This window comes from Chiloscyllium plagiosum, chromosome 40, assembly GCF_004010195.1.
Source record: "Chiloscyllium plagiosum isolate BGI_BamShark_2017 chromosome 40, ASM401019v2, whole genome shotgun sequence".
Taxonomy (NCBI): Eukaryota; Metazoa; Chordata; class Chondrichthyes; order Orectolobiformes; family Hemiscylliidae; genus Chiloscyllium; species Chiloscyllium plagiosum.
In genome coordinates, this window is record NC_057749.1 from 15,434,808 (window position 1) to 15,460,423 (window position 25,616).

Here is a 25,616-nt window from a genome sequence, read left to right on the forward strand (position 1 = left end):
GCCTGTTTGATTGGTACTATATCCACAAGCAACTAATCCCTCCAACACTGATACTCAGCAGCAGCAGTATGTACTATCTACAAGATGCACTACAGCAATTTAGCAGCATCTTCCAAACCCATGACCACTTCTATCTGGAAGGACAAGGGCAGGAGATACATGGGAATACCACCTCTGAGCCACTCACCATCCTGACTTAGAAATACATCGTCGTTCCTTCACTGTTGCTGGGTCAAAATCCTGGATTTCCCTCTCTAAGGGAGTTGTGGGGCAAACATAGACTGCAGCAGTTCGAAAAGGCAACTCAGCATTACCTTCTCACAGGGTAACTAGGGATGAGCAATAAATGTTGACCCAGCCATGGTTGCGCAAGTGCCATGAGTGAATAAAAAATCTTAAATTCACAGGCTCAGAAGCACTTAACTGCTAAGGCATTATCCTGAGATAGAATCACTGCTGTAACATGGGAAACACGGGTGTAATTGGCACACAGCATGCTCCTGTAGCGCTGCTATAAATATTTGAGATGATGGTAAGAGCTCTCTTTCTGTTTTTGAAACAATACCTTAGGATCTTTTGCATCCACTTGAGTGAGCTTATTGCACAACAGTACAATGGCATGTAGGCCCAGAGTATACAAGATAAAACACACAACGACGACTAGAAAATCCAGTCCAATCCAGTCCAGTCCAGTCTAGTCTAGTCCAGTCCAGCTGCTTATTCAGAAAACAGAGAGAACTCACCAGCTCATTATATCAAACCATGGTATCTTGAACACTGGACATAAAAACGGAATTCAAATATTCCTCTGGCAATGAAGCTTTCCCCCAACAATGCACTTAATCTCGATTATGCACTGAAAACTGTACTGAGGAACCTTACCATACAACCTTCTGTCTCATACGTGAGAATTGGGTCTACTTGGCATTCAAATAATTAATTAAGTAGCACCAGATCACCAAGATATTGCTTTTTTTAAAAAGATTTTTAAAATAATTTTTAAAAAGTATCTCTTGTAATTATAATTAATGATTTGTAATCACAAGTCGTCACTGAGAGATTTGAATGACTGGTGTACCTTTTTGCGTCAAAAGGTTGGTGATTATACCTCACTCAAATAATTCAAATGTAAAATCTCAGTTGATATTGGAATGCAGTAACAGGGAAGTGCTGCTCTGTCAGAGATGCCACTTTATTGGTACGACATTAAATACCTGTTGAGGCTCATTTGCTGTCTGAGGTGGATGTAAAATATCTAACACTACTATTTCAAAAAGGGCAAGGGAATAGTCCTGGTCATTATTTATTACGCACTCAACCAACAATAGTGTAGGTTCACGCCCCACACAAAGGTTATCATAAAGGACTCTCCTTCTCAACCTCTCCCGCTTGCCTGAGGAGCGCCAGCCAAGATAAACAACACTGTGACCATCAGAGCCAGGGGTTCATGACAAATCGCTCCCTTCAATGTAAGCAAATGATTGTCCACGATCTCCACCCTGGCAAACTCACAGCTTCTCGGACAGAAATTAGGGAAAAACTCGCAAAAAAAAAGCATCCAAAATAATTGCAGATATCATGCCTGATTTTTTGGTGTCAGGAAACAATTTGGTGGCGGTAAAACAACAGTTTTTGCCATGGTCCACAATTCCTTAGATTACATGAAGAAGAGTGAACCTAAACACAGGCTGGCAAAGCATGGTCTGATGGAGAGAAAGGTTTCTAGGAAGCAACAAAAGGAACATAAGCACAGAATGAGGAAAGTTCAGGGCATAACTACAGCTAGTACTCGCACTGGGCAAAATAATATAGGGAAAAAAAATTGAAAGCTCCTTGAAATTCTAATTTATCCATGGATCACCAACTGTAATTATTTGTCCCCTAAATAAATTAGACATGCTAAAAAAAAACACCACCGGGATCTCTCTCTTATGAGAGAGCAACCCTAAATATGGTAAGAATATGGTATCTGTTACCTTAAACAGCATAAATGCAAAGCAGCAACATTTAATATAAACAAATACATACAGAAACACTACCAGTTTTTAAGGAAAAACTCAGCAATGAACCGAATATATTTCATTGCTGAACAAATATTCTGAAAAGTACAAGAAGAAATAAAATTAAAGGAGGAATTACATTGGCTTTAAATAGGCAAGCTGCCACAAGATTTAAATAAAAAATCAGATGTTAACTCCAACTCACTGTGTTTCCTCTCCTGCTGAAAATATTCTTGAAGAATCTTCACTGTCTAAATCCTCTTCTGGGTCTTGATCTGACAGAGTACTATTCATAATTTAAACAGAAAATGCCACACTCTCCTGAACTTATTGTTGTTTATACGTGATTCATTTTTATATTAAATGTCAGGCTGAGCTGTAAACAAAAGATATTTGCAGAAAATCACACTAAAACACTTCAACAACAATCCATTCAGGCTTCATTTGTGCAGAGCAACGCGCTAGGCCCCGGTTTCCAAGCAACCGGCAAGATGCTGTCAATCATGGCAGGAAACCGGCCAATCAGAGCAAAGAGGGGCGGGGACTCTCCTCACAACCAGCCAATCAGCGCAGGGAGAGGGTGGGATTTACCTGCCTCCAGGTAAGACCCAGTGAAAACCATTACCTCAGGTGGGTTTGGAAGGACAGTGGCAGGTGGAGACCACAACCTTTCAGGGAACGAAAACATCTAAAATACGAGGATAGTAGAATGTTATTAGATCCCCTACAGTGTGGAAACAGGCCCTTCGGCCCAACCAGTCCACACTGACCCTCCGAAGAGTAACCCACCCAGACCCATTTCCCTCTGACTAATGCACCGAATACTACTGCAATTTAGCATGGCCAATTCACCTGACCTACACATCTTTAGACTGTGGGAGGAAACTGGAGCACCCGGAGAAAACCCACGCAGACACGGGGCGAATGTGCAAACTCCAAACAGTCAACCAAGGCTGGAATTGAATCTGGGAACCTGGTGCTGTGAGGTAGCAGTGCTAACCACTGAGCCACCGTGCCACCCCTCCTTGAGGTATTGATGGGCGGCATGGTGGCACAGTGGTTAGCACTGCTGCCTCACAGCGCCGGAGACCCGGGTTCAATTCCCGCCTCAGGCGACTGACTGTGTGGAGTTTGCACGTTCTCCCCGTGTCTGCGTGGGTTTCCTCCGGGTGCTCCGGTTTCCTCCCACAGTCCAAAGATGTGCAGGTCAGGTGAATTGGCCATGCTAAATTGTCCGAAGAGTTAGGTAAGGGGTAAATGTAGGGATATGGGTGGGTTGCGCTTCGGCGGGTCGGTGTGGACTTGTTGGGCCGAAGGGCCTGTTTCCACACTGTAAGTAATCTAATAATCTAAACATGGCCCTCTTGTTTTTTTATTCATTCATGCGATGTTGGCATTGCTGGTGGGCCTGCATTTATTGCCCGTACCTAATTGCCACTGCATAAGGTGGTGGCTTCTTGAATCACTACAGTCCTTGGATTAAAGGGGCTCCCACAGTGCCTGTAGGGAGGGAGTTCCAGGATTCTGAACCAGCAACAGGGAAGGAACGGCAATATAGTTTCAATGGTGAGTGGCTGGGAGGGGAACTTACAGGTGGTGGTGTTCCCAAATATCTGCTGCTCTGTCCTTTTAGGTCATAGTTGTCATGAGTTTGGAAGATTGCTTTGAGTTGCTGCAGTGCATCTTGTAGATGGTACAGACTGCTACCATTCTTTGTGCTGCAGGGGCTGTTTGTTGTAGATGATGAATTTAGTGCTAATCAAGGAGGCAGCTTTGTCTTGGATACTGTCAAGTTTCTTGAGTGTTGTTGGAGTTGTGCCCATCCAGGCAGCTGGGGAGTATTCCATTACACTCTTGACTTGTGTCTTTTAGGTTGTGTACAGGCTTTGGGGAGCCAGGAAGTGAGTTACCCACAGGATTGCTAAGCCAAGGGTTCAGATACATGATTCTTTGAAATTTTTATCACAAGTAGACAGCATAGTTAAGAAGGCAGATGGGACTGGGTCAAGTTGGGATGTCTGGTCAGCAAGGACGAGTTGGATCAAGAAGTCTGTTTCCATGCTGTATGACTATAATTCTAATGGTGGTAAAGAACAAACTGGGTTAATTCTGCTGAGTCATTACTTTTGGTCTGGAACTCCAAGTAGGCTCGATCAAGTAAGGATGACAGGTTTCCTTCTCTACAGGGCATTGGAAAACCCAATGAGTGTTTGCAACAATCAGTGAAAGTTTCAAACACTTTCAATTCCAAATTTATTTTTAGTTAAGTGAATTTATTGAATTTAAACAGATAAGGTGCCATGGTAGAATTTGAATTTGTGTTTGGGGGCCTTTGGATTATTACCACCACCCCACTGTCCTTGAGGTATACTCACTGTCCAATGTCGTCAATGCAGCAGTCATATTGTACAGAGCAAGATTCAACAAACAGCCAAAATGATAATGACCAGGACATTTATTTTTAGTGAGGGTTAAGCATTATTTTTCCCTGCAGAAACTTTTAAAATCTCTGTTCCTTGCACATATTTCCAATATATTACACAGAGGAGATTTACAAAAATAGTGATTGGCACTTCCCTCAGGGGAATGAGTGGTTTTGGGGTTTATGGTTCTTAATGGTCTCCATCACTGGAGGTTATCTCCACCTCATCTCTGGGTGTGTTGCAGACTTATTGATGGAGATTAATCACTGTGACTAGAAAACCACATCAATTATATTTGTACTGTGTGACCACCAGGATGTAAGAAGGTGAATTTGATTGACAATGGTCTTTTATCTTTCAGAAATTCCACAATTTTATTATGAAAATCTAGTGCCTGACATTAGGGTCAGTCATATTGCAATTTACATGCAGTATCCTCCTGTGACCACATGAGGGTAGTATTGCTTCACAAATGAGAGAATACGGAGCGCTAACTGTTCCTGAGAATCTTTTATAAATATTGCAGATCAGAAAATTGAACTGCATTCAAACTCAGACATTTTCCAGCAGGGCTTACAAGACAGACATTGCAAGAAACATTCTGGCTGATTGCCCCTCTGAACTGTAGCAAAGTGGCAAATGCATCATGACATGTTGGCCAGCTTGAAGGAATTGATCAGGGTCCCTTCATTTAGAATCCCTACAGTGTGGAACTTGGCCATTTGACCCATTGAGTCAACACCAACTCTCGGAAGAGCATCCCACCTAGACCCACTCCCCTACCTATCCCTGTAGCCCTGCAATTACCATGTCTAATGCACCTAACTTGCAATCTTTGGAGTGTGGAAGGAAGCCAGAGCACCTGGGGAAAGCCCATACAGACACAAGGAGAACGTGGGTTGAAAGGTGTGGAGCTGGAAAAGCACAGCAGCATCTGAGGAGCAGAAGAGTCGACCATCAGCAATCCTCACTTTCTCCACGGGGAAAGTGTGCAAACTCTGCAGAGACAGCTGCCTGAGGGTGGAATTAAACCCAGGACCCTGGCACTGTGAGGCAGCAGTGCTAACCACTGAGCCACTGTGGTGCTTCCACTTACTACCCTCTCCAGTAATCCCCATCCTAGGGGCTGATTTATCCTGCCCAGCCCTGCTAGCCTATCTTGGATCATTCCCTCCATCACCAAGGCGTGTACCAGCTACAGCCGCTGTGAATTGTGCAGTGAGTAACTCACCTCCTGACTCCCCAAAACCTTTCCACCAAGCACAAAGCACAAGTCGGGAGTGGGATCAAATACACCTGGGTGACTGCAGCATCAACAACACTCAAGAAACTCGCTAAGACGTCCTGTTTGATTGATACCTCATGCACCACCTTCAACATTCACTTCATTTATTACTGATGCACAGTGGCAGCAATGTGTCTGCAGCAACTCATCAAGGCTTCTCCTACAACACCTTTCAAACCTGCCTCCTCTACCATTAAGTAGGACAAAGGCAGCAGGTGGATAGGAAGACCGTGAGCTAGCAGGTACAGAGAATTGTACGTCTTGGTTTCTTAAGGTGGGTGATATCATTTCCTGTTCTTTTTCTCAGAGGATGGTAGATGGAAATGATATCACCCACCTTAAGAAACCAAGACACATGAACAGAAAGCGGGACATAACACCAGTGCTTCACCTAAGGCTCACTGAAGATGTTACCTAGTACGGTGGTGAAACGTCTGAAAATGAACCTCCCAGCTCAGCAAGCAAGCTTACATCCAGAACCCCAACCTGAGCTACAAATCTTCTGAAAAATCGCAAGCACTGTGGGTGGGCCTACACTACACGGACTGCAGTGATTCAAGAAAGCAGCTCACCAACACATTCTCTGGGGATTGGACAACAACTGTGGGCCCAGCCAGCAAGACCACAACCCACAAAACAAATGGTACAAACCACACCGCCCTGTGGCCCAACATTTCAACTCCCCCTCCCACTCTGCCGAGAACATGGAGGTCCTGGGCCTCCTTCACCGCCGCTCCCTCACCACCAGACGCCTGGAGGAAGAACGCCTCATCTTCGTCCTTGGAACACTTCAACCCCAGGGCATCAATGTGGACTTCAACAGTTTCCTCATTTCCCCTTCCCCCACCTCACCCTAGTTCCAAACTTCCAGCTCAGCACTGTCCCCATGACTTGTCCGGACTTGTCCTACCTGCCTATCTCCTTTTCCAGCTTTTCCAGCACCACTCTAATCCAGAATCTGGTTTCCAGCATCTGCAGTCATTGTTTTTATCTCAATGGTATAAAGTGTTGAGAGAGCTTTAATTTACATCTGACTGTGCTGTGCGTGATTTCTTTGCCCAAAATGAACAAAATGTGGCAGTCTTCCAAATCTTCATTGCTCACATTGGTAAGGACATAAATAAAAAAAAGTTGCTGGAAAAACACAGCAGGTCTGGCACTATCTTGGAGAGAAAGCAGAGTTAACATTTCAGGTCCATTACCCTTCTTCAGAACAAAAGAAAAGCATTGTTGGGAGTAGCAGAATTTACGGATCACGGTTATCCAGAGTATAAAGGCAGCACTGAAACTGTTGCCATGGCTGCTTTGCCTTAACACATTGAGAGCTCAGAACAATCTTTTCTGCTTGGATATTTTATGAAAAGATTTTACAGAATTTATAAAGAATACTTATACCGTGGAATTACCATCCATATTGGCAATGTCACTGTCTGAAATTTGATTCAATAGCTGAAAGTGGATCAAGGGAAGTCACACAACCTCAAAGTATTATATATCTCCTCCTCTTCTGTTGCTCATATTTCAAGTATTGGTCATTGATAAAGAGTGGGACTGTTCAGGATTCTCAGTGAATCTGATTAGCACAGAAATGGTTTCATATTCTGCCATTAACACCTGAGCCAAATTCCTTCTCTGTAACATTTGCCCTAAAATGAAACAAAGTTCAGTGGATGCTAAAATGAAACAAAAACAGAAATTGCTGGAGAAACTCAGCAGGTCTGGCAGTATCTATGGAGAGAAAGCAAAGTTAATGTTTCAAGTCCAGTGAAGGTGCACCAAAGCATTAACTCTGTTTCTCTCTCCACAGATACTGCCAGACCTGTTGGGTTTCTTCAACAATTTCTGGTTTTGTTATGTCATTCCTTTGTCTTTTATTCTATGGCATCCAGGATCTCTTATCTCCCTCAGTTTCTAACCTTCCCCGACTTTCTCTTTTGTTCATTTTCTCTCCCTCACCCTTTGCTGCAGTATATGGCAGCACAGTGGCTAGCACTTCTGCCTCACAGTACCAGGATCCTGGGTTCGATTCCAGCCTCGGGTGACTGTCTGTGTGGAGCTTGCACATTCTCCCCGTGTCTGTGTGGGTTTCCTCCGGGTGCTCCGGTTTCCTCCCACAGTCTAAAGACGTGCAAGTGGACTGGGCAAGCTTAAATTGCACATAGTGTCCAGGGATGTGCAGGTTAGGTGGATTAGCCATGGGAAATGCAGGGTTGCGGGCGGGGGGGGAGGTATCTGGACGGGATGCTCTTTGGAACATTAGTGTGGACTCGATGGGCTGAATGGCCTGCTTCAATACTGGAGGGATTCTGTGAAATCCATCACTTCTCTCTCTCTCCATTTCTAAAGAAAAGTTATGTTGAACTTGAAACCTCAAGCCTATTTCTCTCTCCATAGGAGCGGCCGAACCTACTCTGTTTCTCCAGCACTTTTTGTTTTTATGATATAAACAGGGAACCAATCAGTGCCTCTCGATCACTGCAGACCCTGGGCCTTCGTAAGCCTCAATGACCATGCAGGTAAATACCAAGGGTAAACTCTTTCAACAAACTCTGAATAAACCTGAGAGGAATCAGCCATGAGCTGAGCTCAGAATGTGCTCTTTTCAATCAGTTAGACCAACCAACTTTACAAGGGTCAGACTAGAGTGAACATGGCTCTAGAATACATTGTCCTCTCATTCTGATCAACTATGTAACTGCAGGGTCCAAATTCACCACAGCTCCTCAGACAGCGCCTTCCAAACCCACATCAGAAAGGACAAGAGCAGCAGATACATGGGAACACCACCCCCTCCAAGTTCCCCTCCAAGCCGCTCACCATCCTGTCTTGGAAATATATCGCCGTTCCTTCAGTGTCACTGGGTCAAAGTCTTGGCATTTCCTCCCTCAGGGCATTGTGGGTCCACTTGCAGCGCATGGACTGTTGCAGTTCAAGAAGGCAGCTCATCCCACCTTCCCAAGGGGCAACTAGGGATGGGCAGGATATGTTGGTCCAGCCAGCAACATCCGTGTCCATGAATGAATTAAAAAAGCAAGTGAGAGAGGAGACCAATTCGTGACCCGGAATGATTTGGAAAAATGTGTTTCAATAAACACTTCAGACGTGAAAACGTTAACAAGAAACCCACTGAATAATGTTTGGGTTGGGTAGCACAAAAGGTGAAGGCTTTTTGTTAAAAGAGGAAGTTTCAGCCTTGTTCTATCATGGATTTGAGGAACTAATTGAACTTTGTGCTGACGGTAATAACATGTCTGGTAGTTAATTGTCTTGAAGATGGTATTTTGTTGATGGCCTATTACTGCGCTCTTGAGTTGTCCAGAAATTATAACTTATTAACATTAGTGGAAGCATTTGATGCATTAATTAAAAATATGTTCTTTTTCCCTACTTTTTCCACAGGCAAATCCCCAGCCTGTGGAATAATTGGCCTACTGAGGACTGAACCAACATATTTTGTAGTTTATTTTGTATGTCACAGTTTGCAAAAAAATCACAGAATGTTTTCTATTTTACTTTTACTTTTCTTCAACTTTATGATTAAACTTGTTTACATTGTGAGACAGAGCGCTCCTTTATAACACTTAAATCAATCCTACTCTTTATTAAATTAGATCTGGTGCTTTCTGTCACCTTCATTACTTCACCTTGGTGACCAAGACTTTCAGCAGGATGGTGGTGATTTTATAGAATGGTTAGAGTTTAGGAGGAGGCCATTCAGCCCATTTTACCAACAGGTTCAAGAACAGCTTCTTCCCACTGTTATTTGCTGAGTGGGTCTCTCCAATTTCAAATCTAATGTTGCTTTTGTGCCCCTCCTGTGCAGCCATAACCCTGTATGCCTCACTCTGTCTAAACACCTGATAATCTGCATGTCCTTGTATGTTGTGATTTGCTTGTACTGTCCGCAAAACTAAACTTTTCACTGTTCTTAGGTACATGTGACAACAATTAATCAATCAAATGGTATCTCTGATGGCCGTCTATGAGATTGAGTCAGTTAGTTTCACTCTTCCCCTCCTTTTGCCTGGAGACTTTATTTCTTTCCTATTGGTTAGCCAATTCACTTTTGAAAGCCTCAGTGGAACTATACAGGCATCACATTCCTGATCCCAGTCACTTTATGCAAGAAAAGGTTTCTCCTTGTATCATTGCTTTTTTTGACAATTACCTTATATCTGTCCCCCCCCCCCCCCCCCCCCCCCCCCCGGTTCCTCATGTTGTCTCTCTCTCTCTCGCTATCTACTCCAGGGCACCCCAAAGTTTTGTTTGGGACCACAAACAGTTTGCAAGGTCTGAGCCAGCAATGATCGCTGTGGGACATTGACAGAGAGATATATCAGCGGTCCTGCTCCTGGAACAGGCCCTGCACTCACAGTTCTTAGAGTTTACAACAATTTCCAAGCCTCAAAATGAGGTCACAGGGTTTGGGATCCTCTGATTTGCTGTGTCCAGACCCTTTCTAATTTTACACACCTCCAACAAATCACCTCCTAATCTTATATTAGCTGAACAGTTCCAGATTCTCCAGTCTTACCTTGCAACTGAACATTCTCATTGACGGGATGTTTAGATCTGCTGGAAATTGTCCTATAGGATGTGGGCATCACTGACTGAGCCAGCATTTATTGCCCATCCCTAAATGCCCCTCGAGAAGGTGGTGGCGAGGTACCTTCATGACGTGCCGCAGTCTTTGGGGTGTAGTTACACCCATGGCACTGTTAGGGAGGGAGTTCCAGGATTTTGACCCAATGACAGTGAAGGAACGGTGATATATTGCCAAGTCAGGCTGGTGTGAGGTGACATTCCCATTTTTCTTATATTTCTCAGTGGAAGAGATAGGGATTTGGAATATGCTGTTGAAGAAGGTTTGATGAGTTGCTCTTGCACCAGTTATGATAAAGCCAAAGTAGGAAAGGCTGAAACTTGACACCCCGTCTGCGCTGAGATCGGGGAGTTTAGTTGCTGAGTAACCAGTGTGAGGACTCACAGTCCTGAATATTATGGCAGTTGGTAGGAATCTGGATCGGAGGTGATTCACACTTAACACATGTTCTCAGGACTCGTACAGAAGGGTAATACAGGTTGAGACCCAGAACTTAGGATGGAAGTGGAACAAAGAGAAAGGCAATTTCAAACACAATTCCAAATGAAAATAAGATATGACTTTCTGCATCTCTTTCACTCAATCTGAGGTACAGCAATTGACGGCTTCACACAATGCTGTGCACAATTCTCTCCACAAGCGACGAAAATTGACAGGCAAAGCCTTTTTTTTTATTAAATCTGCAAAAGATAAATATATCTGAAATTCAAAAGTCAATAAAGAACTTGATGGCTGTGTTCACACATCAGAATTGGTGGATTGAAGAGGGCAAAAGTGTCACTCGTGCAGCCCAGTTGAAATTTGTCAGAATTTGTTCCAGATCTAAAGCAAATGTGATTGCAAATCAAGCTTATCAATTCTAATAAGAAAAATACAAGCTTACTGACAGCCTTTAAGCAATTTTTGATGGTGCTTTCCACAGCCTTCATGAAAGATGTAAAGTTTTTCTTGGTCATTCATGGGAGGTGGGCATCGCTGGCCGGTCCAGCATTTATTGTCTGTCCTTGCTCCCTTGAGAAGGTGGGGGTGAGCTGCCTTCTTGAACCACTGCAGTGCATGTGCTGTAGATAGACCCAAAATGCCCTCAGGGAGGGAATTCCAGGATTTTGACCCAGTGACGCTGAAGGAACAGTGATATATTTCCAAATTAGGATAGTGATAAGCTCAGAGGGGAACTTGAAGGTCGTGGTGTTCCCACTTACCTGCTGCCCTTGACCTTCTAGATGGTAGCAGCCATGGGTTTAACTGGAAGGTGTTGTCTAAGGATGTTGGGTAAATTTCTGCATTGTATCTCGTAGATGGTACACACTGCAGCTACTGAACGTCGGTGGTGGAGGGAGTGGATGCTTGTGGATGTGGTACCAATCAAGCGGCTGCTTTGTCCTGGAGGGTGTCGAGCTTCTTGAGTGTTGTTAGAGCTGCCCCCTCCAGGCAAATGGGGAATATTCGATCACACTCCTGACGTGTGCCTTGTAGACAATGAAAAGTTCTTAAAGTAGTTCAGCTTATAGTTTAATGACATTTCTTCATTTAAAAGGACTCAGTACTCCATACCACATGTTAGAATAGACAGGGTAGATGCAGAAAAGGTGTTCTCAATAATCTGACAGTCCAGAACCAGCAACCACAGTCTAAGGAAGAGGGGAAGGACAGAGATAAGGGAGTTTTAACCCAGAGAGTTGTGAGCCTTTGGAATTCTCTGCCACAGGAAACTGTTCAGATCAAAACATTGAAGAATTTCAAGGAAGATAAAGATATAATTCTTCTAGAGGGATCAAAGGATATGGAAAGACAGCGGGAACCATGTACTGAGTTGGATGATTAGCCATGATCATATTAAACAACAGAGCAGGCTTGAAGGGCTGAATGGCCTACTCCTTCTCCTATATTCTATGTTTTGGGGAGAATGTTGGTAATTGTTGGAAACTGTTCCAATTCCGAAGGGGAGTCAAATTGAAATTGAGTTTGTTTCTCCCTCCACAAATGCTGGCAGAGCCGAGTTTCTACAGCACTTTCCAGTTTTATTTGAGAAGACTGAAGAGGTGGCTGGCATGAAGCATGGATCTGTTGGACTGAATGGCCTGTTTGTGGTGGGTGCCTGTCCAGTTTGTTTTGTTTTATGCTAATTTAACACAGCTCTCTTGGTCCTAGATTTGATTACTTACAGTGTGGAAACAGGCCCTTTGGCCCAACAAGTCCACATCGACCCACCGAAGCGCAATCCACCCAGACCCATTCCCCTACATTTACCCCTTCTACTAACACTACGGGTAATTTAGCGGGTAATTTTTGGACTGTGGGAGGAAACCAGAGAATGTACAAACTCCACACAATCAGTCGCCTGAGGCAGGAATTGAACCCGGGTCTCTGGCGCTGTGAGGCAGCAGTGCTAACCACTGTGCCACCATGCCGCCCATGGTGTTATCCTAATGTGATAACTGGAGAAATTGTTCAAGGGTACTGTCAAGTTAAATCAAGACAGTATTAGGGCTCCAATCAATTCAGAATATACTAAGGAACAGTTTGACTACAAATTAGTCCATGGTCACAATGAGATATGACCTGAAACTGCTAGAATCTAATTAAGGTCATTAAGGACTGAAAACTCAATATATTAACTGTCATTTTCATACCTCCTTAGTCTGGTCATAAGCCAGATGAATGAGTACACAAAGTTCAGTAGGCATTTCAAAAAACATGATGGGGAACTCCTAATGGGGATAAAAATGTAACAGTTCAATCAAATTTTGTCATTTTTAAACGGACTCAGTGCTTCATTCTGAACATTATAAGACAAATATTGTGGTGTAGCCACTGATTGGCAGTAAGCATGAGGATTTAAAAACAACTTAGTCTTCATTCCTGGTGGTATTGAGTGAAGGAGGTCAGAAAAGTTCCAAAGGTAGTGAGCTCTGGGGACCATACGGATAGGAGCTCAGCCCCCAAAACTCTGACCTGACCAATCAACTGACATGCCAATCATCACTGCATGGTTCTGTACTTATTCCTTAAGTATGATGCTTTCCCTAACTTTTTCAGTTATCCATGGATTGTGGATCCTCTCATTAGAATTTTTCTATGTGCTAGGAATAGACTTATTTTGACTATTCTGAAATTATCCCCTTAAATGTCTGCCACTGTTGATCTAACACCCAACCTGATATGCAGTTTGTTTCAGCCAGCTCAGCTTTCTGCCCACAACGTTGCTCTTATTTCAGTTTAAAAAACTTATCCTAGCCCCTACCTTCTTCCTCACAATTGGATATAAAATTCAATCCTATTGTGCTTGCTGCTACCTAGGGGTATATTTACTCACGTTATTAATTAATCCTTCACATTATGCGGTGCCAAGTCTAATATAATCTGCTGTTTGTCTATATCCCTCTGCATCATCCTCAGCATGTGTCTTCCCACCTATTTTTGTCATTGGCAAACTTGGCCATGGTGCATACAATTACTTCTTACAAGTCATTAGGGTATATTTTAAACTATTGTGACCTCTGTGGCACTTCACTATAGGTGGTCATCCTGTAGATATGTATATATACATGAAGAATAGCCTATAGAAATTATACCAACTCCTTGGCATCCTTTGATAATTCTTTGAGGATCTCCAGAGCAGAAGGCAGAAATCAGGAGAAAGGACCATTGAAAGTTTTCCACCATCACTCATCATGTTCCATTGCAAAAATCCCCTTTAGCTTAAAGAGGCACTGCTTAGAGACTGTGGAGTCCACAAGAGATTAGTCAAGCTAAATAACTCCAAATATGCAGAGGGGAAGGGAGAGAGAACAGGAAATTATTCCCAGAAAATAATTCCTAATAAATCACAAGTAACCATCTCACTGCAACTGGAAGCATTGTAGCTAAAATCCCCGAGTTCAAAATCTTCAGGGAATCACCGAATCACTGAGATGAATAGAGATCTTATTACTTCCAATATAAGGTATTCTCAACGCTGCTTTAGCTGCTGAACATTGATGCTACCGTCGTACTCTGCTATGAAATTCTTAAGGTTAAAACTGTGACAGTTAGCCTTATAAAGCATGTCATGTCAAATTAACAAAGCAGAGACAACAAAAGGAAAGAAGTCAGTGAGATAAAATAACCAGACCACAGCTCTACAAATCCCATTGCATGAATTGGCATGCTTACTGATCTGTGAAGTTAAATGATTATAATTGCTGAGCTCTGCAAGCTTGGTTCTGTGCAGCTAATGTTTAATAGAAATCGGAATGGAATTGAGGGAATTATTTGCATCATTATTATCTTTCATTTTCTGAACATACTGTGTCATCAGCGCTTTACTTTAAAGGGAATAACTGTTCTCCAAGTTTATTGTCACTTCTGAGGAACGGTCACTGGACCCAAAATGTTAATTCTGCTTTCTTTTTACAGACCTGCTGAGTTTTTCCAGTAAAATCTGTTTATGTTTCTAATTTCCAGCATCTACAGTTCTTCGCTTTTTTGAGTCATGTAATGTTCCATTCCTCTCTCAAGCCATCAACTGTCAATTGTGATTTGAGATTTTCCTTCATGTCATCATATTATTTCATACACAGCTAAAAAAAAAGCCTGCCTGTTTTCAGAGGATTTAATGAAGGTCTTCAGAATCTTATGCCATCTCTGCTTACTTACACACTTAGCAAATATAGTTCAAATTTATGCAATCAGGTTGACAATAGAATTGTGCTATTGCCTCTCCCCATTACCCTCATACAAGCTGTCTCAGACTGGAAGCTGACAAGTGGACAGTCTCTTCCTGTCACACTGAGGACTGGTACTCCACTACAGGTGGCCATCCTATAAATATACACTTGTACATGAAAAGCAAGGTATTGAAGAACAGCTTACGTAAATTAAACTCAACCTCTTGGTTTCCTTTGACAATTATTTGAAGATCTCCAGAGCAAACAGCAGAAATCAGGAGAAAGGACCATCACACCACCCATAAATTCACATATATCATTGTCTGACTGCAATAGGGTGCCTTAAATATTAAATTATTTGGAAGAATTTCTGTTCCAGCTACAATTCACATACACTTCACCAATAGCAGAGGGAATGTCACACCTTCCCACCAATGTCGATTATGGAAGTTCTGTACTTATTTAAATTCTATTTAATTGTGAATTTATTCTTCAATAACTCTATACCTTTTCAACTAAATGCTTTTACTTTAGTTCCAATCTGTTCATTTACGAACAAGTGTGTAGCTAATATTTCTGATTTTCTGTATTTGACTAGAAGAGAGTACAATGAGGACGTGAGGGAGAGAAAGCCCATGTCGGATTGAATATTTAGAATTTCAATAGCACAAGAGAGAAAAGTTTAAATAAGTAATAATAATGATAACAGAATTGATAAAATGGAAATGGACACAACATTCAAATATTGGATTGGCTTTTAAAGCTGATGTATTTTCCAAAATAATTTTGTAATTGAGAAAGGCAAGAGCTGAATATAACTTTAAAGACTACCTACTATATAGATAAGATTGTGTTATAAACCTCTCAGGAAGTTTGAGTTGTTGTGACAACATATTTATTTTAAGTGCATGTGGTAGCCTAGAGTTATGGCTAATTAAGGTAGAGGTTTCTATATTATTTTCCATGATGAGTCTGACCAGGAATTCTGCTGTTCTTATTGCCTGTATTGGAAGAATTTATGGGTTGACAATCAATCTGGTCACATAATGAACAAACCTTCCTTGGCCAATTCAGTCTTGGAGTGGGACTTGAACCTGGGGTTTCAAGAGGCAGAGACATTACCCCCTCAACCAGAAAATCTCTGAAGTGTGAAAGGAACCAACATTAAATGCTGATCAGAGATTCAATCAATAGTTTTAGCTCTGGGGCACGAAGAGTCATATTCTTTGGATGCATCCAGCTCCCAGAGTTTAGCTGTGACTTTTGTCACTGCAAATGTGTCCACTCAGTCCCAGGTTTCGGGTCAGTTAGATTTGCGTGTACAATGCCTGCTACATCCACTAAGTGCCAAAACCTTCCACAACCTTCATAATACAGGAATTTACATCAATGGGATAGTGACTGTGTTGTGATAATGTCACTGGACCAGCAACTCAGAGCCCCAGGTTAATGTTCTGAAGGTGTGGGTTCAGATCCCACCATGGCAGCATTTATACTCAATAAAGAGCTGGCTTAATGGTAATCAGTTAACCACTGTCAATTGGTGTAAAAGTCCATCTTGTTCACTATTGCCCTTTTGATGTCCTTTTCTGGTTTACATGTTTCCGGACCCACAATACAGTGTGGTTGACTCTCAATTACCCTGTTGACAATTCGGGATGGGCAATAAATGTTGGCCCAGCCAGTAATAGCCATATCCTATGAACAATCTTTTTGAAAAACTGCCCACACTAAGGCTGGCTGGCACTACCAACATTCCTTTCAAGCATAATCTTTGAGTTGAACTTGAGATCAGTTCCAGAGATGAAATGTTTGTAATTTGACACTGCTTGTTGCTGGCCCAGAATGAACCATGTTTAATTTCTCCTGCCATGAACAAAAATGTAACTAATTTATTAAAATGTAGGGGATAGTCAAATGGGGCGTTGCATATTGAATGCATTTATAAAGCACCAGCAATATGATAAAACATGGTAAGACACTTCACAGGAGCAGACTCTTAGCCAATGAAGGATACTTTAGTGCAGCTGTTGAAAAGGTTGGTGAGTGAAGTCCATTTTAGAGAGTCGGAACCTTAAAAGGGAGGGAGTGAGAAGTGGAGATGTTGAAGTGGAGGAAACCAAATCATAAGGTCTGGACAGTTCGGGTATGACTGCCTGTGGTGAGAGTGAAGGAAGTCAGGGTTATACAAGAAGTCATTGTTACAGAGCTAACTCAACTTAAAGGGATGCTTTGGGTATATAAAGGAGGATTTGAACTGGAAAAGAAAAAGGGGAAACAGGGATGGGGAAAATAAAGGAGGAAGAATGAAAGAAGGACTATGGAAATAAAGCTGTGGTAAATGAATGATGAAACTGATTATGAAAAAGTATCTAACTCTCTAAGAGATTGTATTTTGTTCAAGTTCCTGTTCAAAGATGAATTATCTGCAGAAATATTACATTTATCATACTGTTTTTCTTTTAACAGCCTAGTAATGCAACAACATTCAACAATCATAGGGTAAACGCAGTTCAGCGATGGCTTCCCTCATCTTCAGAACCAGAGGCAGTGGGTCATGTCACTTACTGAAAACTTTCTCTGAATACCTTTCAGTCGGGGGAAAGAGAGAGTGAAGGCAGCTGGTGACCAGTTTTGCAACAGACAGTCACTTTCACCTGGAGCACCATAAAATTAAATTAACATTAAAATAAATCAAAGCGAATTTTTGAAAGAAAAATGATCTTACAAAGTTCTTTAAATAATAATGGCACACATTCCAATCATAAGCTAAAACATGTTTAAATCTTATTTAAATAATTGAGAGTGCTTGCTTTATCTAAAATTAACAGGTTAACTTCAGTACTATAGTCAGTCTGGGATTTGTGACTTCATACACTATATATGTTTGATAATTAATCTCCTTATAGATTTTTTTAAAAATCACTATGTTCAAGTATGTTATGGCACATTTCTGGAACAGGTGGGACTTGAACCTAGATCTCCTATCATAGAATCTCTATAGTGTGAAAGCAGGCCATTTGGCCCATCAAGAGCATCCCATCCAGACTCACCCCCTACCCTATCCCTGTAACTCTGTGTTTCCCATTGCCAATCCACTTAACCTGCACATCATTGGACGGTGGGAGAAAATTGGAACACCTGGAGGAAACCCATGCAGACATGGGGAGAATGTGTAAACTCCATGCAGTTACCTGAGAGTGGAACCCAGGTCCCTGACACTGTGAGGCAGCAGTACCAACCACTAAGCCACCATGCCATCCTAGTGAGCTTCATGCCGTACCTAGTCCATAGGTAAGGACACTACCACTGCATAACAAGACACAATAATATTACAGATATTTTCTAACCCACCTGTTCAGAGATGTTATGACGCACCTCTGCAGCAGGTGGGACTTGATCTCTGTCTCTGGCTCAGAGGTAGGAGCTCTGAGCTCAAAACGTTAACTCTTTTTTCTCTCCAGCCAGATTGGTTGAGTTTCCCGAGAAATTTTTCTGTTTTCGTTTGTTCGGAACACTACCGCTACTCCACAAGAGCCTTCAGTGCGTTTGTCTATTTGTTTTGATGTTTTAATTTTGAAATTAAACCATGGTCCCAACGAATACACGCAGTATGATGGTTCCTTCTGCCGTGGCCACCCACATTTGGAGATAAGTGGCAAGGTCTGCCAGGGTTGGGCGTGTCAGCATCCTGGACCAGTTATGTGGACAAGTTTGGTGATTATAAAAGGAGGGAGCGATGGCCCATTCAGACAACACCCGTGTGTGTGTGTGTGTGTGAGTGAGAGAAGTCACTGCAAAGGTTCAAAGACGACGCAGCCGGTGCTTTCAGGACCACGGAGAGTTCCAGTGTTCACCTGCTCCTGCTGGGTTCTGGTTTCCAACTACCGCTGTGCCAGGGACAGTCCAGGGATACCATCTCCGCGGAAGATTACCCAAGAAACAGAACTGGTCAGTCTTAGTAGCACTTCTTATTCTAGCATTGTATTGACTCACCATTTCGCCCAGCCCTTGATACAGTCCCCTCCGTTCCCCTTCTACCCAATAACTCCGCTGCACCTGCCACGCTCCCGCATCTTCATCTCCCCAGTCTGCGGAGTGCTGCAGTTGTTTCAAGGTTCTGCTCCTTTCAAAACCATTTCCAATCTAACTTCGAGTCGGTGTTCCAGTCCAGCTCATTTGCGCTGGAATTTCTATTCCCCCCGCCCCCCCCCCCCAGTCATATTCTCCCCATTGAAATAATCTTGTTCATTTCATTTGCAAAGAGATTACACTTCCGATTCCAGTTCCTTTCATTATTTTCATTGGAGTCTGGGAACGCGATAACTTAATTTTTGTTTTTAATTTCTTAGTTTCTTGGTTTTGCAGTTTTGCCTTGCCAGAGCTGTGTGTTTTGCTCAGTTAATCCTCTGAAAAGGAGAGGAATGCAGAAGAGCTTAGAGATTAATTGATTTAGAAGTTTTGGATTTTTCTCACAGTCATTTCTGAAAGTATTGGTGTTTTAGTTGTTTGGAATAAGATCTCTGACTCCGAGAACTATGTTGCACCTTAATTATTGGTGCAAAAGGTCTGACTCACAAGAACATCTCTTTTTAAAAAGATGCAAAATAAAGAAGTGAAACTTTTAAGTAAATTGTATCTACAGATTTAAAAGTAAGTGTAGACATTTTCACATGGCGTAAGCGTCTCTACATTTCAGGCACTTCTCTCTGATAAATCAGATTCAGAAATTTTGTCAGGTGTGACCCAGAGAAAGGCACACTTTTTTTGTGAAGTAGACTGGATAATTTCCGATAAAAAAAACTTGTTTCTTTAAATATCCCAATTATATCTTTGATATTCCTCAGTCTTGATGAAATGTACCAACCTGAAGTGTTAACACTGACTTTCTCTTCACAGTCACAGCCTGGCCTGTCAAGACTCTTCAACACTTGGTGTTTAGTTCAGATATCCAAAATCCACTAACTTTTTACTTCTGCAAATGAAATATTTGAGTAGATAGACTATTGATTTTAATGTAAAAGATACCTTAATTTTTATAATTATTTTATTTACGTCAGGGTATTTTTCTATGCTGTGTACTTATTAACATGACAAGAATGGATATCTCAAAAATGGTTACACCACAGAAGAAGGCTATTCAGCCCATTGTATCTGACCTGGGTCTTTGTAGTGCCATTTCACTGCCTTCACCCCATGACATTTCATTCTTCCTTTTCAAATAATGATTCAATTCCCCTTCAAAAGCCTCAGTTAAACCTACCCCACCACACTGTCAGGTTATATATTCCAGATTCTAATCATTTGCTATGTTAAATAGTTTTTACTCACGTCATCATTGCCTCTTTAAATCTGTTTCCTATTAAATCCTCAATCTTACCAGCACAGGTTACAGCTTTTGCCTATGAACTCTGCGTAGACAGTTATTATTTTCTAATGGGAGATTGATTGGATCTAATGGTTACTTTGTCACTGTATATTTGGAATAGATCAGATGATAACACATCACTTCGACAGAGGCTGCCAAGGATACTCCAGGGCTTAAGTAAACAACCTAGTCTAAATTATGATCATTCATTCTACTATTGATTGCAGAATCATGGTGTGTGCAAACAGCTTTGATGTTGAGTCCATAACAGCAGTAATTGCACACTCAGTCAGTGTCTTTATACTTCAATCTATGTGAAGTGCTTAGGGACTGTGCTGAAATAAAATATGGTGAAGTGTTAGATAAAGGAAAGACTTTCTTTTGGTATTTGTGTCAAATTTTAAACATTTTCTAATCAAACTGTTCAGAGATGTTATGATACTTCTCTGGAGCAGATGGGTCTCGAACTCGGACATCCTAGCTCAGAGGTGGGGACGCCGCCACTGTACCACAAGAAGCTGTAGTGTCCAAATACACTAGTGTTGAGTTTTCCATGTAATAATGAGGGACTGTTAGAATGATGGAGGTGACTACTAAGTCCTTTGTTCTGGCAGTTTAGATTGACATTAGTTATTCCATGAAGCTATCCCAGAAAATTAGAGCATTCTCCTGTCAAGCATTCATCCATCATTTGACCACCAAATACAAGATTATTCATCCCATTACTATTTAAAGAATCTTGCCATGTGCTTTCTTGCATTCAAAATCTGGATAACATGGTTAAATCTGTGAGGTGCATAGGAACCATTATGGAATGTAATGATGTGTTAGCTCCATGAAAATCTTGTATTTGTAAATGTTTGTCAAGTAGCAGGAGAACTGATTTTTAAACTTTTTAGTTAACAGTTTGCAGCCATGGAAGATATACTCAGGAAAATCCAAAACAGCAGGCTTTCCTCCTATGAGAAAAAGGCTGGACAAATCCCTATGGTGAGTTTTGGACCAAACCATTTTATTGGCTTTCCGTAGCTGAGTCTATCCCTGGCTGAGGTAATGAAATGAGAAATAATCAGTTGGATCATCAAGACCATTCCTTTTTCAGTTCTTACCTCAATCAATGACAACACCAATAAGATTTCTTCTTACGCCAGATCAATCTAACAGATGTATTAAAATATTGCTCCCTTTTGTGAACAAGTTAAGTTTGACTTTATAGCTTTAATAAGGAACTTATTGTTTGACTTTAAAGAGTCAGTTCATATCACACTATTGGTGAATGAAATTAGTTCTTAATATTGAGCAAAATTAATTGTTCCATATTTCCATTTTTTTTGCCAGATTAAAATATCATGCATAGTAAAAAGTTTAAATTTACCTGACACATTTCCAAACATGACAATTCAAGTGTTATCTTGCTTTCGCTTCAATCCCTCCAGTATTTACAATATACTATAAGAGAGAATTATCATAAATGAGTTCAGGCTGTGAATCTCAGATTATTCTATTGAGGGGATATCTCAACCAAACACATACAAGACCCAAAAATGACCAGACCTGGAATTCCCTCCCTAATGGCATTGTGGGTAAACCTACAGCAGGTGGACTGTGGAGGTTTAAGACGGCAGCTCACCACCACCTTCTCAAGGGTAACTCAACACAGGCAATAAATGCTGGCCCAGCTAGCAATGCCCACATCCCACAAATGAATAAATAAAATAAAATAATTTGAGTCTGTCACCCACAGTCGAGATCCAGTTTCCATATTTTGTTTTCTATCCAATAGCTTCTTCAAATACAATCTCCTTGCAGACATTAAAAAAATCTATTATTACCACAAGATACAGTGTACCTGTTGTACATTGAGAATAATTGAATTATGTATTCTATCTTTGTTTATTAATTTGAACTGAGGCTCTTTCTGGTGAATGTAAAGATCCCATACAGGTGTTCAAAGAGCAGGAAGATTCTCCCGGCCTACAACCAACATCACTGTAGCCTGGTTATTATCAACTTACAGTTTGTGAGAGTTTGCTGTGTACAGACTGAGATCCCCTATTTCTTACATTGTAATTGCAGAGACATTTCGATAATTACTTCATCGCCTGTAATACATTTTGACACTTATAAGTCAATATAAAACTGCGAACCTAAGTGGGTTGCTATTTTAAAGCATTTGAGTGTTGGAAACCTGACTGATCAATGACTCTATTTGTGTTTTGTCAGTGTGATAGCAGAGAGAGATGTGCTGTCAAGCAAGGACCCAGGACTGGTAAACTGTGTGACTGTGCCAGGGGAACCATCTGCAACTCCTTCCTCCTCAAATGTAGTTGATGCTGAGTGGAAAGAAAAGGGAGAAGGTCCTGTGGAAGGAAGTGTAATCAGTTCATTAGCCATCCCTGAGGAAAAGACAGATGATTTAGCATTGAAACTTCAGTTGATATTCATGATCCATGAATTCCAGAAATGAACTGCAACTTGCACTGAAATTGCTTATTGTACTAATCATTCTCAATGTGCTCCCTGGTCATTGAAGCATGTCAGTTGAGATTATTAGATGTGAAATATATTACCAGTTTTGCTGAGATGAAGTGTTTTGCCATTGTTGACCAAATAAATTATTAGCTGCAGTTATCATGCAGGATGTAACTTGGTTATTACCTATTGGTCAGTTACACATTATGACACCACCAATTTCAGGCATCAATGTGAGAAGCAGCTCTTAGCAATCAGGAATTGTTCAAACGCTTGAAAGGGTAATGAGCTGGAAGTAGACTGTTCCCTAATTAGATCACATCTTGAATGTTGGGTCACTGAGGGAAACAAGAGAGACTTTATTTACTCGCAGGATGTGGGCAGCTCTGGCTAGGCCAACATTTATTACCCATCCCTAACTGCCCAGAGGGAAGTTAAGAGTCAAACACTTTGCTTTGACCTGGAGTCATATGTAGGTCAGATCAAGTAAGGATGGCAGTTTCCTTCCCTAAAGGACATTTGTGAACCAGATGGGTTTTTCCAACAATCAGCAATGGATTCACTGTAATTATTAATCTCCTAATTCCAGACTTTTATTGAATTCAAATTCCACCATCTGTCATGGCGGGATTTGAACCCAAGGTCCCCAGAACATTATCTGAGTTTCTGGATTAATAGTCTAATTATAATACCCACTAGGCCATTACCTTCTCCTAGATGGTATAAATTGCTTGTCAATGTTATCCCAAGATTAATGAATGATGTTCTAGTGAACTGCATTCCAACCCGCCCCCACTCTTATCAGGGAAGGTAAGGTTCTATTCCCAGACATCTGAACATAAATTGGAGATGTTTGACCAGCTTTCTGACATTTAGCATCAATCAGCCCAACAAACAATGGGAGAAGGAGGCCAGCAGCCAGTTCCTATTCAAAGGGTACACTTGCACATCCTCAATCTACTGCTGAGCCATGACCTTAAGTTTTGGGTCACCCTCCAAAGCAGCAAGAACTGGAATGGCTCATGGAAAAGACATCGTAACTACCTTTTCAGGTGAAACAGTTACAGCTTGTCAGTAACAACAAAATACCCAGCTTTTAACAGAATAGTTACTGAAGAATTAAGTTGATTCTAGTTTAAAAATGGAACCTCACTCCTTTTGGAATCTTCTCCATCCATTGTTTTCTGAACAGTCAAACACGTTTGCACTGACCAAGCTTTTACCTAACAGCCGTGTGTGGTAATCATTAGAAATTAAACATCGACAATAAAGATCAATTAGAAAAGAACTTGATGACATACAATTCAATTGAAGAAGTGACTTAAGTTTGATTAACAATTGCAGTAAAAGTGGATTGGTAACTAAACAAACTTCTGTTATAGGTGATTCACCTCTACTCTACCTTCTTTGCCACAATCTTCATTATCTTTTCTATTTAATAAATTCTACTAAGAGCTTGGATCTTTTTAATCATCTCTCTTGTTCCATTTAAGCTTAAAATGCTCATTTATAATCTTTGTATGCTTTCATTATATTGAAAACAAAATGAACTTGTTCTCTATGCCGCTTATTCTTTCTAAGAATCTTAAATCTGTGAAACTCCTCGTGTTCTTCTGTCTTATAAATTCCGCAGATCATTAGAATCCAATGCTTAATGTTACCTAGTGACCTCTTTCCAATTTTCCCAGGTATTGGTGATGTCCATCCTAGGTCACCAAGATGAGGAGGTAGTGAGTCTTCTCTCTGAATACCCAGTAATCCATGTGGTTATGTTGCTCCCACAACATGGCAAAATGAAGGATTGTGTGCAAGCACGTTGTTAAAGCTATCCAAATAGAAAAGAGTTTGGTGATCTGGTTTGTAATTCAGATTGACACTGACAGCATGAGTTCAATTCCTGCACCAGCTGAGGTCTCCTTTTCAATCCTTCCGCTCTCCTGATGTGTGGTGAGCCGAAGGTTAAACCACCACCTGTCGTCTCTCTCTAATGATAAAGCAGTCCTATGGTCTGGTAAGAGTATGATGATTTTTACAAAACATAAACTTCAAACTTCTTCCTCTGAAGCCAACCACTACTTAAGCAACAACTACACTTTTCTTTCTAATATTGATTAGTAGACTAATATTGATTAGTCTACTAACCCACCAAAATTAATATTTCTTGCATTGGAAATTTCTTGAAATTTCTGCTTCTTTTGTATTTCTTTTTAAGTTTCGTGTCTCTGTCTTATTTTGATATGAAAACCTCTCTTCTGGAACTCTATCCTTAACAGAATTTTGAGTCTATCTACAGCACATGGACTGCAGCGGTTCAAGAAGGCAGCTCACCACCACTATCTCAAGGGGCAACTATAGACCAGCAATAAATACTGGCCCAGCCAGTGATTCCCACATCCCACAAATGAATAAAACAAAAGTTCTTCATCTCTCATATCATTTCAAATCTACAAGACTAAATAAAAACCGAAAGAATTGCTGATGATGTGAATCAGCAACAAAAACAGAACATAGAACATAGAACGTTCCAGCGCAGGACAGGCCCTTCGTCTCTCGAGGTTGCACCGAACTGTGAAACCAATCTGAAGCCCATCTAACCTGCATTATTCCATTTTCATCCATATGTTTATCCAATGACCATTTAAATGCTCTTAAAGTTGGTGAGTCTACTACTGTTACAGGCAGTGTGTTCCAAGCCCCGACAACTCTCTGAGGAAAGAAACTACCTCTGACATCTGTCCTCTTTCTATCATCCCACAATTTAAAGCTATGTGCCCTCATGCTACCCACCACCATCCGAGGAAAAAGGCTCTCACTGT

The 25,616-nt window shown here is 41.3% G+C and overlaps 1 protein-coding gene and 1 long non-coding RNA gene across 2 annotated transcripts in view; one reads left to right on the forward strand and one right to left on the reverse strand.

Annotated features, from left to right (window-relative positions):
• ttc23 (tetratricopeptide repeat domain 23) overlaps positions 1 to 2,454 on the reverse strand; it is a 70,812-nt gene extending 68,358 nt beyond the window's left edge. Inside the window, exon 1 of the mRNA XM_043680424.1 lies at positions 2,206 to 2,454. Within this exon, the coding sequence (XP_043536359.1) occupies positions 2,206 to 2,294 (89 nt within the window). The 5' untranslated portion in view covers positions 2,295 to 2,454. The remainder of the gene's footprint in view (positions 1 to 2,205) is intronic.
• Positions 2,455 to 18,389: 15,935 nt separating this feature from the next.
• Positions 18,390 to 23,005, forward strand: LOC122542656. Its single transcript, XR_006309849.1, has 3 exons — positions 18,390 to 18,911; positions 21,228 to 21,318; positions 22,552 to 23,005. It is a non-coding gene; the product is annotated as an uncharacterized LOC122542656 (long non-coding RNA).
• The last annotated feature ends 2,611 nt before the right edge of the window (positions 23,006 to 25,616 follow it).